We start from the raw sequence: 12,823 nt of genomic DNA, 5'->3' as shown, positions 1-12,823 counted from the left end.
GGCGCCCAGACTGCAGGCCTTGTATGTGTGTGTGTGCGTGCGTGTATGTGTGTGTGTGTGTGTGTGTGTGTGTGTGTAGGAAGTACAATGTGGGTCAGTGGATGGATAGTGACAGCTGGTGGTTGCGCAAGCGACAGTGGGGGTGCACGGAGGCGGCCGGTGTGCGATAGGCAGGAGCAAGAGCATGTTGGTGCGGAATCCCCCACTCCTCCGCACAGCCTCTCTCGATCACGCCGTTACGCGCATGTCTCAGTGCCAGGGGTTCCGCAGGCCATGGGCATGGCCCGGTGGAGGTGGCGAAATGAACACAAAGTCCTCACACTCCCCGTTGTGCCATTTGGATGTCCATTTCTCTCTCTCTCTCTCTCTCTCTCTCTCTCTCTCTCTCTCTCTCTCTCTGTCTCGCTCTTTTTTTGATGTCCTTTTCCTAAGTACATAGTGTGACAAAAATGAAGGACATGCTTAAATTTGGATCCTTTTCTAAAAGACTATATATATACATATATACACACACACACACACACACACACACACATACACTCACACTAACACACACAATATGACATTCTGACCAATGCAGTGACGTCTTTTTGTATCACAGAGCACATTTATTTTCTGCTTGTGTACTCTTCATGCCACTCTTTCCTGAGCTTATTAGTTTCTAGCACCTGTTTAAAATGCAGAATTATTTTCGACTTTTGTTAGCATGTGTCTGATGTGAAGCAGAGGGAGATATAGATCAGAGTGTCAGAGAAATTTCTGGTGGAAATGTACAGTAGGAGCATATAAACCATGATTCTTGAGCTGGATATTAGCTGCAGATTTGCCTTATGTGAGTCACATGTGATTAGCTTGGTAGGTAGAAGTGATGTTTTTGTTGTTGTTGTTGTGTGATGTAAGGATTTGAGGGAGTTTGACAAGCACCAAATTGTGATGGGTAGTCTCTAATAGTGATGGGTAGACACTGATGCACATGGGGAGCAAAAGTTGGCCCGTGTGGTCCGATTCAACAGACAAGCAACTGTAGATCAAAGAAATATGTATTAAAAAAAATACACAAAAAAAAAATGCTTTTTAATCACTAAACATTTGTTTTACTGATGCGCCAAGTCTTAAATCAAGCACCAAAATCCGCCATGATGTACACATCCAGCGATTAAAACCGTCCGTGTGGAAACATAGCAAAAGTTATGTTTGGTCTCCTGACGATTTACGTCATTTAAAACACCATAAATGCTTTAAAACATTTACAAAAATATTTGGTCTTCATGCTCTATGTTGAGTTTGGTTTTACTAATAATAAACATACATTTGCATAAAGATTAATATTTGTCCATGTTGAATAAAATATTAAAAACATGAAAAGCATTAATTCAAGTTACATTTCGAACAGATAAAAATGTGCGATTAAGTTGCGATAAATCACGAGTTACGAGTGACAATTGTGCGATTAATCGCTATTAAATGTTGCAATCGATTGATAAGCCTAAAATATATATATATATATATATATATATATATATATATATATATATATATATATATATATATATTATTTTTTTGTTTATTTTTTTTTATATTATTATTTATTTTTTTTTCCTATTATATTTATTTATTGATTTATATTCATATGCTATTAGAGGAAAAAATTTGTTTTTATAATTGTGAAATGCACAAATACACAATATACGTGGAGAGATATGGGATATTTAAATGTACAATATATGTAAATAATTTGTACATTGTGTGTACAGCTGTACCAAAAGTTACAGTATGCACGGCGTATATACAGATGATATATAGATACAGTATGTAGACAATAATGTAGGATATGTTGTAAATGTACTATTATAAAAGTTTTCATTGGGGAAGAACTGCATGATGATGACTGGCAGTAAAATCAGTAACGCATTAGTGAGCTAATGTCCGAGCGATGCAGTGTAGGTTTTAGTAGTGTGATGGTGGTTGGAAAAAAGCTGGCTCTGAACCTGCTGCTTCTGGTGCATATGTTCCTGTATCTCCTTCTAGATGAAAGGAAGGTTATACAGTTGAACAGTGAATGGGATGGGATGGGAGGCCAACCAAGAAATCTTAAGAAATCATAAAAATTTACCTCAGGTTATTCCCTATAGCTCTTTTGTGAGAGTTTAGAGATCTATTAGGTCTAAAAAAGAAACACACAATCACGCTCTAGGGTTGGAAATCACCTTTACAGTAAGGACTCTCTCTTTTGTATATGTATGACTCAGCATTTTTCAAATCCTTTATTCTAGTATATATTTCAACCAAAGGTTCTGAAGAAGGTATAGAGAGATTTCAGGCTTTCATTCACATGGTCTGGACAACTCGATTTCATTTCTGCTATGCTTATGAGTCTTGTTATATTGCTAATAATGGTTTAATAGTGTTTCTCTCATTATTGGTGTGTGGGCGTTTAGGTGAAGAAGGTCAAATGGCATAGCATAAGATGGACAACGTTTTTTTTTGTTCCAGGGAATGTGAATGGCATGGATATGTGGCGTTCCTCTGCTACACTAAACATGCCCTTGTGCTGAAATATGCCTTTTCGGAAATTAATTTAAGAACTGAAATTTCCTAAATCAGCGGCGTGTCAACGTGTAATAGGTCATTTACACATATGCAAGACGAATGATCTGGTTAAAAGAAAAGGAGTGTGTAGGTAGTAAAGTGCCTCTGTTTGTTAAAGATTTAGGTGTGTGGGTGAAACAGTAGCACAACGTTCTACACCGACTTCGTGAACCCTTGACATTTGCACCGCATCTCCGAGCATGAGCTAATTCATCGCTCTTATGGTCCATCTGAGGCTTGAGAAGTCGGGTGCTTTCGCTTCGAGTCAAATGTTAGCATAATGCTCATCATGTACAAGCACAGGAGAGTAATTAGAGAAGATGTGAGGTGTATGGTGTTGTATAGTATAGTTTTTATATCTTTTCAACTATTTTGATTCGTATTCTCAATAAACCTGAGATTTAATTCAAAAGACTTGCATCCTATTCAGATACAATGTTACACATACAGAGCAGGGGGGAATGGAATAATTCTCTGTGTATCTCTGCGATTTTTTTAGGAATGCCAGGCGTTTTTTATGGACTTTGCCCATTTTACATGTACCTTGTAAGCTTTGACTTGGTTGGCATGTTTGTATCCCACTATATCCTGAGGGGGAAAAAATGTTTTTTGGACATTGTGTATAGTCTAAAGGCCACATGAAATAATGCTTGTTCCTCCACATGGAACAGCAATTTCAAAAAGAAAAACAAGATGGATGGAAAAACAAGGTTCCTAGAATTGTGCTCTCAGCACCTGCTAATGATCTACATGGACACAAGTCCTACAGGAGGCCGTTAGAATGAACCTGAGAACGATTTGGCAGCTAAATGTTTCAAAACAGTCAAATGATTATACGTTGCATTTGCTCTTTATTTAATTCAAGTTTTTAAGTATTCGACAAACCCCTTGTTGCTTTAATAATAAGTATGATCTCGAGCATTGAATGATCCATTGATTTGTCATTTAAACACACGATTCGGTAGAAGCAGTCAATTTTTTCAGTGTGTTGTATATAATGAAGACACTTCCATTTCTGATATATGCAGATATGTTATACTCAATTCCATTCCAGACAATTTGTGCTTCCCTTTTTCACATTTAAATAGTAAGTATTGGGACATCTTTCTTGCCATACGTGATCTGTTGTGTAGGACTTGATGTTGATATCCCTTAATGCATACTTAAGGCACAGATGAGACTCTGTGGGATGGTCAATTGAGTGATAGCACCCTTTGCCATACTACTCCTCCGTCCTTCCTTCTTCTGAGGTTGCTCCTTTTTCGTAACTCAGTACACCGAGGCACCGCTGAGACTCCCTGGGATGGTCAACTGAGTGATGGCACCCTTTGGGTTGTCAAGTGGGCGCCCTCCTTCCAGGGTGTTTCGCTGATAGGCCCATGACACCTCCAGAGGGTTCAGCAGTGAATCCCATTACCCCAGGTTCACTCCCTAGGTGCCAATAAACTCACTTTCTTGCCATATGTGGTTCTTCTCCAAACGGTTACTACAAAGCTGGAGGCAGACAATTGTATGAACAATGGAAGTGGTATAATAAAATATTGCCTTCACTTGAACTTGAAAACCTAAACCTGTTCCAGCATGGGAATGTTCCTGTGCACAAAGCCAGCTCCATGAAGATATGCTTTACATGGTTTAAAGTGGAAGATCACCTGCTGTAGAGATCTGATCTCAACCCTAGTGAACACGTTTGAGATTAATTGGAACGATGACTGCACCCCAGGCCTCCTCACCTCACCTACATCAGTACCTGACTTTACTAACACCCTTGTGGCTGATGAACACAAATGTCCACAAGCACACTCCAAAATCAAGTATAACATCTTCCCAGAAGATTGGAGGGAATTATACGAGAAATTTGGAAATAATGATAAACTGGAAGATTATACACTATATTGCCAAAAGTATTGGGTCACCTGTTTGTAAGTACGGTATGCTCAATTATATCATTAGCGCTATATTATTTTGATATATCATTTTAATAGATGTTCTGAGCAGCTGGTCAGGTTTACACTGCAAGTTGTATTCTGTTTATAACTGTTGTGAAAAATAAAATCTGTCCTATCTGAATGATAGTGTATCTGCTCACTCTCCAAAAAAAAAGTTGCTAATAACTAATCTCCAGTTCGCAAATATTTCCTCCTGCAGCGCTCCACATGCACAGTGTGTTGATCCTGCGAGCTCAGCAGCAAGGACTAAACTGTAATTGAAGCCATTAGCAGCAGTGCGGTGTGGTAATGGCACATCTGAGCCCTTTCTCCCACCCACCAGTGCAGCCATTAATCAAAAGCAATGCTGCCAGGGCTAAACCCAGCTCAGCCGCACAGCTCAGCCGCAAGGCCCCGGTACTCCACCAGGGGCTTTAATACTCAAGCGTCTTTTTTTTTTTCCTTAATCGTCTGGTGGTGAGGAAAAGTGTCAAAATCAAGTTTGTGTTGGTCGTTGAATATTGGCTGAATTAATAATGATAATTCACTCACAATATGGTCCATGTCCACAGTTTTTTGTAACTATTATCCTGTATATATCTAGTTAATATATTCTTGTATACTGTACTACGCTTAGTAAAGAAATTGAACGAATTTGTCAGTCTTTTCCTTAAATTCCACTTGAGTTTTATCTCAATACTGTGTCAGAAAATGTTTAGGCGATGAAGTTTTTTCAACAAACGAACCACCAAATTATTGATTTGCCTCACCATCTCATTTGCATATTTCAATTTTTTGGTAACTTTTACTTCACAACTTTCGATTTATTGTGCAATATCTCTGTTTCTATTCAGAACAATTTCAGAGAGATGCATTTTCACGTAACTTTGAACTGAAAACTTAAATTGTGTTACATGAGAAGCTATATGTTTATACGCCGATCAGGCATGACATTATAACATAATGACATTATAACATTATGACCAGTGAAGTGAATAACACTGATTATCTTCAAAACTTCACTCTTCATCATGGCACCTGTTAGTGGACATTGAACATTTTGTCCTCAAAGTTGACGTGTTAAAAGCAGGAAAAATGCGTAAGGATTTGAGCGAGTTTGACAAATTGTGACGTCTAGACGACTGGATCAGAGCATCTCCAAAACTGATGCTCTTGTGGGATGTTCCAGTATCGATCAAAAGTGCTCCAAGGAAGGAACAGTAATGAACCGGCGACAGGGTCACGGACGGCTGAGGCTCATCGATGCAAGTGGGGAGCGAAGGCTGGTCCGTGTGGTCCGATCCAACAGACGAGCTCCTGTAGCTCAAACTGCTAAAGAAGTTCACGCTGTTAATGCTCAGGTCTGTTTTGGCAGCAAAACTTGGAACCAACACAATATCAGGCAGGCGGTCATAGTGTTATGTCTGATCAGTGTAGTGTAACCATAGAAAACTCTCTCCCAATAGAGTATAATAAAAACTGCATCCATTATACAGATAGAGTTCTCACAGATCACTTTATGGTACTTAAGTCCATTTAAAAGCGAGTACTTTTGTACTATGACTCAAGTAGAAATGTAAAACAGGGTAGTCATATTCAAGCAGTGGATTTGTACGGGTGGAGAAATAGTGTATTTCGTCCAACACTCGCGATTTCGGCATTTCTTTTCTGAAAATAGGGAACTCTATAAATGCAGACTGAAGCAGAAATGCAGTCTGGGAAAAATGGTCTGATGTCAATGTGGTGAAATTCATGGAACCCTTTCGAACAATGGAAAACTGAGGTTTAAGCCATAATTGGGATTTAACACAACAGGGTTTTTTTGTTTTTTTTGTTTTTTTTTATGATTAACATGGTGGCAATACAATGTTCACCAGGTGATGTGTTGGAGTGGGATGTTTAAACGGAAATTTTTGCCTTTTTCATTTTATATGACTTTGAACGTGAGAGCTATGTGTGGTTGAGATGTAATAGTCCAAAAAGTCTGCAAATTATATAATAGAAAATGTCACTATATGAATGCAGTATATATACACACTATATAATCTAATCTTTGTGGACACCTGACCTGAAGATCCATGCTTTTTGGGCATCCTAATCCACATTTAGTCCCCATACACACCAGATTTTGGAGTGTGCTTGTGGACATTTGTGTTTATCAGTAACAAGGGTGTAAGCAAAGTCAGGTACTGATGGAGGTCAGGTGAGAAGGCCTGGGGGTGCAGTCAGTGTTCCAATTCATCCCAAAGGTGTTCAATAGGGTTGAGGTCAGAATTCTATAGAAGGAGCTCTTTTACTCCAACCCATGTAAAGCATATCGTCATGGAGCCGGCTTAGTGCACAGGGGTATTATCCTGCTGGAACGGATTTCAAGTCCATGTAAAATGAAAATTTCATGCTACACCGTCTTATGCAATTGTGTGTCTCCAAATTTGTGGAAACAGTTTGGGGGAAGAACCACCTATGAATGGAGAAGTCAGGTGTCCCAATACTTTTTGTCCATACAGTGTCTATATATTTTTATATTTGTATCTTTTAATTGCTCAGTAGGTTACAGTATGGTAATTTGGTGATCCTAATAGGATTGTTAAAAGAGCTGCTGTGTTTTTGCTATTGAAGATGCTCAGTAAAGGGAATGAGGGGTGTGTGAGTAGGCAGCTGAGCAGCATGCCACATCGGTCCTCCATGTTTTCATGAGTCATACTGTCTATATTAACATCTGAAAAAACCCCTCAATGCTTTCTCTCACACAAACACACCTCCTACAAAGGTTACTCGGGCACAAAGTGCAATCTAGGTCACGTTCGCAGAAGATGTGTAAGAGAGTAGCGCTTCAGGACTTCAACACGTTTCTCTTGAACAGCGAACAGACGCTGCTTTATCTCTCTGTACGCGAATGGCCATTGAATCGATATGACACTACGTTGTAGATGTTGAACAGTCACATTGCACTGTGAACCACACAAACACTCACAAAAAAAAGTGTCATCTAGGCAGGCATCTCGTTCACTTCCTGCATTGCTCAAGCGCGACGAAAGAGGGAGGGGTGGAGAAAAGAGAAGAGAGGAAGAAATCACCACATCTCTCCCCACTTCCTATCTCTCACTGTTCCATGACTCGACAGATCGGGGAAGTGGAAAGTGTGCGTCTGTGTCGTGCTGAAATTAGCACAAAAACAAACTGCCGTCACTATTTTTAGAGCTGCGTGAAAATCTGTAGGGTAGTAAATCGATAAGCTGCATGATGACACCTTGACCACACAGTTTACTGTGTTCGGGGCTGATAATAGAGTGTCACCAACCCTTTAAACAAAGAGTTCAGAAAACGAAAGTAATCGTTTTCCAATTAAAACCTCTTGCCATATAGTGTGTTTTTGCCTCAAGGTCATACTGAAATCTTAGTTCCTATATAAGAGACATTATTATATTATATTTTTATGATTTTAATGATTAAAGTTATCGATTGTAGGCCCACGACATATCGCAACCCCACTGCATGTTGTTCCTGTTGCACTGGAGGTTTTAAAAACTAGACGTGTGTGTAACAGTGTGTTTAATAGAATGCAGGGAAAGAGTCACATCATGCGTGTGAATAGCATGAAAGCTTTTTGAAGTCACTCCACCCTGTGAGCACGGGCTTTAGCTGTGTGTTTAGCTGATGTAAAGCAGAGTCGAGTCCTCACACATCGATTGTGAATCACAAGAGCTGCTGGAATGTCTCTAGGGTCATTGCTCTTGCATTAGCAGTCTAATGAAAAGAAATCGTATTCCATATCTGGACTGGAGTCGTTCGACATGGTGGAATGGGGTTAATGTCATTGTTATCAGATGGGTTTCTGTTTCAGTGGGTTATACAGTGCGCTGGAAAAGATTTACTTGTGTCGAGTGGCAGAAAAGAGGTTTTGTGCTGTTTTTTTCCCCTTTAGAAAGAGACTTGCTGGTCATCTTCTGTCGAAACAAATAGAACGAAAATGGAGAATAATGAAACATAACAAGACAAAAAAAAAAAGAAAGGAAAAGAAAAAAGAAGAAAAATACATTATACATGATAAGATCATGTAACCCATTTTTATTTATTAGGGCTGTCAATCGATTCAAATATTTCTTAATCGCATGATTGTCAGTAATCAACTCGTGATTAATCGCAACTTAACCGCACATATTTATATGTTATAAATGTACCATAAATGAATACTTTTCAAGTTTTTAATACTCTAATCGACATGGACAACTACGGATGCCTACGAATGTTTATCAGTGAAAACAAACTTAACATAGAGCATGAACACAAAATATTCTTGTACATTTTTTTTATGTGTTTTTATGATGTAAATCAGCCAGATTTCTGCATCATGGCGGATTTTGGTGCTTGATTTGAGACTTGATTTAAGCGAAGTCTGGTCCATGTGGTCCGATCCAACAGACTAGCTCCTGTAGATCAAACTGCCTAAAAAGTTGCTGTTAATGATCAATGGGTCAGAACGGTTTTAGCAGCAAAAGGGGACCAACACAATATTAGGCAGGTGGTCATAATGTTATACCTGATTTGTATATATTACATATATGTCTATCCTCCAGAACTTTTGATGATGGATGAAAGATTCTACTCCCTTATATCTGATAATATCTAGTAATGGTAAGGTGTGTGTGTGTGTGTGTGTGTGTGTGTGTGTGTGTGTGTGTGTGTGTGTGTGTGTGTGTGGTGCCCCAACCATTGTAGGGTCAGCCGAGGCTCAGTATGTGCAGAGGCGGAACATTATCTCCTCCTGTTCTCGGACCTGAAGGCCTAAAGGTCACCTGACCTCATAATGCCAGGTCCCTTTACTCCATCTCTTACACTTAATCACAAGAGGACTGGACACACTGTTCTTACACACTTACCTGACTCGAGGAATCTCGTCATTGAGCGAAACGCGGGACCCAGTGTGCGCTTATTATTTCCGTCTAAACACCACCTGTGCCCTTCACTCTGTCACACCTCTGCTCTCGCTCACCGCTAATGGAAAGCTACGAGATGGTAATTGTACTGGTTGGAGCAACACGATCGGTGACAGTCTCTATATTAATACTGGCCTGTCTCCTAGTGGGTGAGCATGACCTTTTCTTGTTCTTCTTTTTTTTCTTCTTCTTCTTCTCAAGTCGTATTTTTACACTCTCCCACATGTATTTCATGCAAACATATACAGGCGACCACACACACACTTACACACTCACACTCACACAGACGATACTGTTCGTTCCAGGATGTGGCCTGTTGTGCTGTGTGTACAACGATGGGCTTTCCCTTTTCACTGCTGCTGCATTTCCGCCTCTTATCTGCGTTTTCGTGTGTGTTTGAGACACAGAGCGAGCTGGTGAATGAAATTACCATCGAGATCGTAGCACTTTGAATTGCCACCCTTTTTTTTCTTTCCTCTCTACTCTGTTGTAGGGGAAATTTGGTGTGCGTGGTACTGCTTAATATTTTCCCCGTAAAGGCTATTTGGGGGAGGTGGTAACACAGTGGTTAAGGCTCTGGGTTACTGATTCGAAGGTCGTGAGTTCAGGGCTTGGTTTTGCCAAGTTACTACGTTCAGGGCCCCTGAACAAGGCTCTTCATCCTCTGTGCTACAGCTGTATAATGGCTAATCCTGCGCTCTGAGCCCCCTTCTTTTTAACAATGCTGATATATATGAAGAAAGAATATCACTGCTCTGATACACTGGTACATGTGACAAGTAAAAAGCATAAATACCAAATTAGTATAATAAACAAAACCATGCTACGAACACTCAGAAACGAATTAGCATTTAGCCCACGTTGTAAGATACCGTACAGTATTTCTGCCTTTTTTTCCCTCAATAAATATAGGAAATACAGCTTTTTGATGCATGTTTATCCCAAATGTGATTGTATGTGATTGTGTGTGTGTGTGTGTGTGTGTGTGTGTGTGTGTGTGTGTGTGTGTGTGTGTGTGTGTGTGTGTGTGCTGTTAGCCATTAGAGAAGAGGAAGAACAGGATAAGATATTGTCTCAGCAGCCGGAGCTGCGACTGCTATTTTCCCGTTTGTCCTGCCAAAAAGCTCGCGTTCGCCTGTTGCCACCTTGAGCGCCACAACAGCCTGAGCATTTATTTTACACATGATATGTTCACAAGATTTCAGGAACCCAAAGAATCACACGACACTCTCAAAATATACAAAAGAGAGAGAAAAAAAATCATCTTTGAGTATCTTCTTCATCATAAGTTCTCTAATAAATCCTTAACAATCGACAAAGACATAAAGAAAATGTATTGACTTTTTTTTTTAATGAACCAGGACTAAACGAGTCAGCTTGGGAACAACGTTTTTTCGAAAATCATTCAGAAAACAGTTGAGTTTAATTATAAAAGCTTTTCACCTTCGTTTTGAATGTTGTTATGAGTCTCAAACTGAAACCGTGACGGTCGATTCAAATGTTTTGTGGGTATAAATGAGCAGATGAGAATTAAGGGCCTTTCTCAAGGGCCCAGCAGTGGTAGCTTGGCAGTGTTGGGATTTGAACTTATGACCTTCCCTTCTAGAGTCCAGTGCCTTGACCACTGAGCTACCTTTTGGAACTTTTTAGCACTCAATGATGGTCTAGTAGAATAGTCTAGAATGTGAATTGAGACACAAATCTAGCATATATATATATATATATATATATATATATATATATATATATATATCTCTTTTTTTTTTTTTAAAGAATTCTCTTTAGTATTTTTGAATATATTATTGATCCCACAGGGAAAGTGTTGTTCCTTTGCATATCCCTGCAATGTTAGGAGGCTGGGGTCATAGCACAGGTTCAGCCATGATACACCACCCCTGGAGCACAGAGGTTTAAGGGCCTTGCTCAAGGGTCCCAAGAGTGGCAGCTTAGCGATACGGGGGCTTGAACCACTGACCTTCCAGTCAGTAACCCAGAGCTACTGAGCTCCATAAACCATTATGGAAAGTAGAATCTCAGCAGGATGCATTGCTAACATTAGCAATAGCTATCCAATTAGTTAGTTAGTAGTTAGATTGTTATTTAATGTAGGCTTAACCTGCTTATCATGCCAGGTATTTTTTTCCTTCTCCTGATGAAACATTTTTTGATCATTTACTTGCCCAGATGAGAAAAACCACTAGATTTGTGTGCTTTGAGTCTCTTCAGAACAGAGAGAAAATCTTGTGTATGATTATAAATATAAATAAATTGGGAGAAGACAGATTTGGCATACTCGCACATTTAAGTGGAATTAGCAGTTCTGGGGAAGTACATAAGGATCGCCTGCTATTTAATCAGCACTATCAAAATAGAGTTTATAATGTGTTCCAAAGTAAAGATTAGTCATGTTCACCATCAATTCCAAATATGGTGACCACAACAGAGTATGATCTGTTGACTTAAACCCTAAGGCATTCTATCATATTTGTTATCTATGGAGTGTAAAACGAAGTCAATTCAAATATAATGCGATGAAAAACGGTTCGAAAAAATCGCTATCCAGAAGGTCCATCACTCACGCACTTCACAAAAAAATTTATACAGGGTCTTGAAATGTTTCATTGTTTGGATCTGTCAAGCTGAACATTTTTTGTGGGCTTTTTTTCCTCACTTTCTTTAGGAAACTGGGATCCTCAAGCGTTCGTGGAGAAGTTCGGACTCGTCGGTCCGGTCGCATCGGTCCAGTTCCTTACTCAGAACTTTAAGGATTAGATGACGTCACGAACACTTGAATCATCACTTACACCTTATGCAACTATTCAACAATCAGGGAAGCTCATTAAAACTACAAATTACGCTTGTAATCCTCTCAGATTACTGCAGGTAGGGCTGCTGCACACTTTACTGTCTAGACGATTGAATGGATTTTTGGAATAGGGATTTATTATTTGATGAATGATCAGAACTGTATTTTATGATAGTTTAATTAGCTATAAAATCTAAACCTTTAACGCTGTATCGTAAAAGCATGTTGGTTCTGGGTCGCTTCCTTTGTGAGCGGGATGAGTAATAAAAATAATTGTGGAAACTACATAACCGCGAAATGTATTTATTTTATATTTTTGGGGGTGTATTTAACACGTATTTGCATGCTGTACTAGTAATGCACAAGGCTGAATATTCTCTCTCACACACACACACACACACACACACACACACACACACATTACTTTTTTTAACTATTCTGGCACTCTTGCATAATCCACCTCTCACTTCCAGGCCACTGCAGCGGTGCATTCCCACTTTCTTGGCAGTCAATCTCCTCAGGTTTGCATTCAGCAACGCTGCCTCGTACTCTGGTTTTGGGGC

At 39.5% G+C, this 12,823-nt stretch overlaps 1 protein-coding gene across 1 annotated transcript in view; it reads left to right on the top strand.

Annotated features, from left to right (window-relative positions):
* The window catches only part of LOC124399455 (phosphatidylethanolamine-binding protein 4), a 109,820-nt gene extending 97,258 nt beyond the window's left edge, over positions 1-12,562 (top strand). The window contains exon 7 of the mRNA XM_046870356.1: positions 12,135-12,562. Coding sequence (XP_046726312.1) covers positions 12,135-12,226 — 92 coding nt within the window. The 3' untranslated portion in view covers positions 12,227-12,562. The remainder of the gene's footprint in view (positions 1-12,134) is intronic.
* Positions 12,563-12,823: the final 261 nt, after the last annotated feature.

Source organism: Silurus meridionalis, chromosome 17, assembly GCF_014805685.1.
Source record: "Silurus meridionalis isolate SWU-2019-XX chromosome 17, ASM1480568v1, whole genome shotgun sequence".
NCBI lineage: Eukaryota > Metazoa > Chordata > Actinopteri > Siluriformes > Siluridae > Silurus > Silurus meridionalis.
This window is presented reverse-complemented; position numbering and strand designations above follow the sequence as displayed.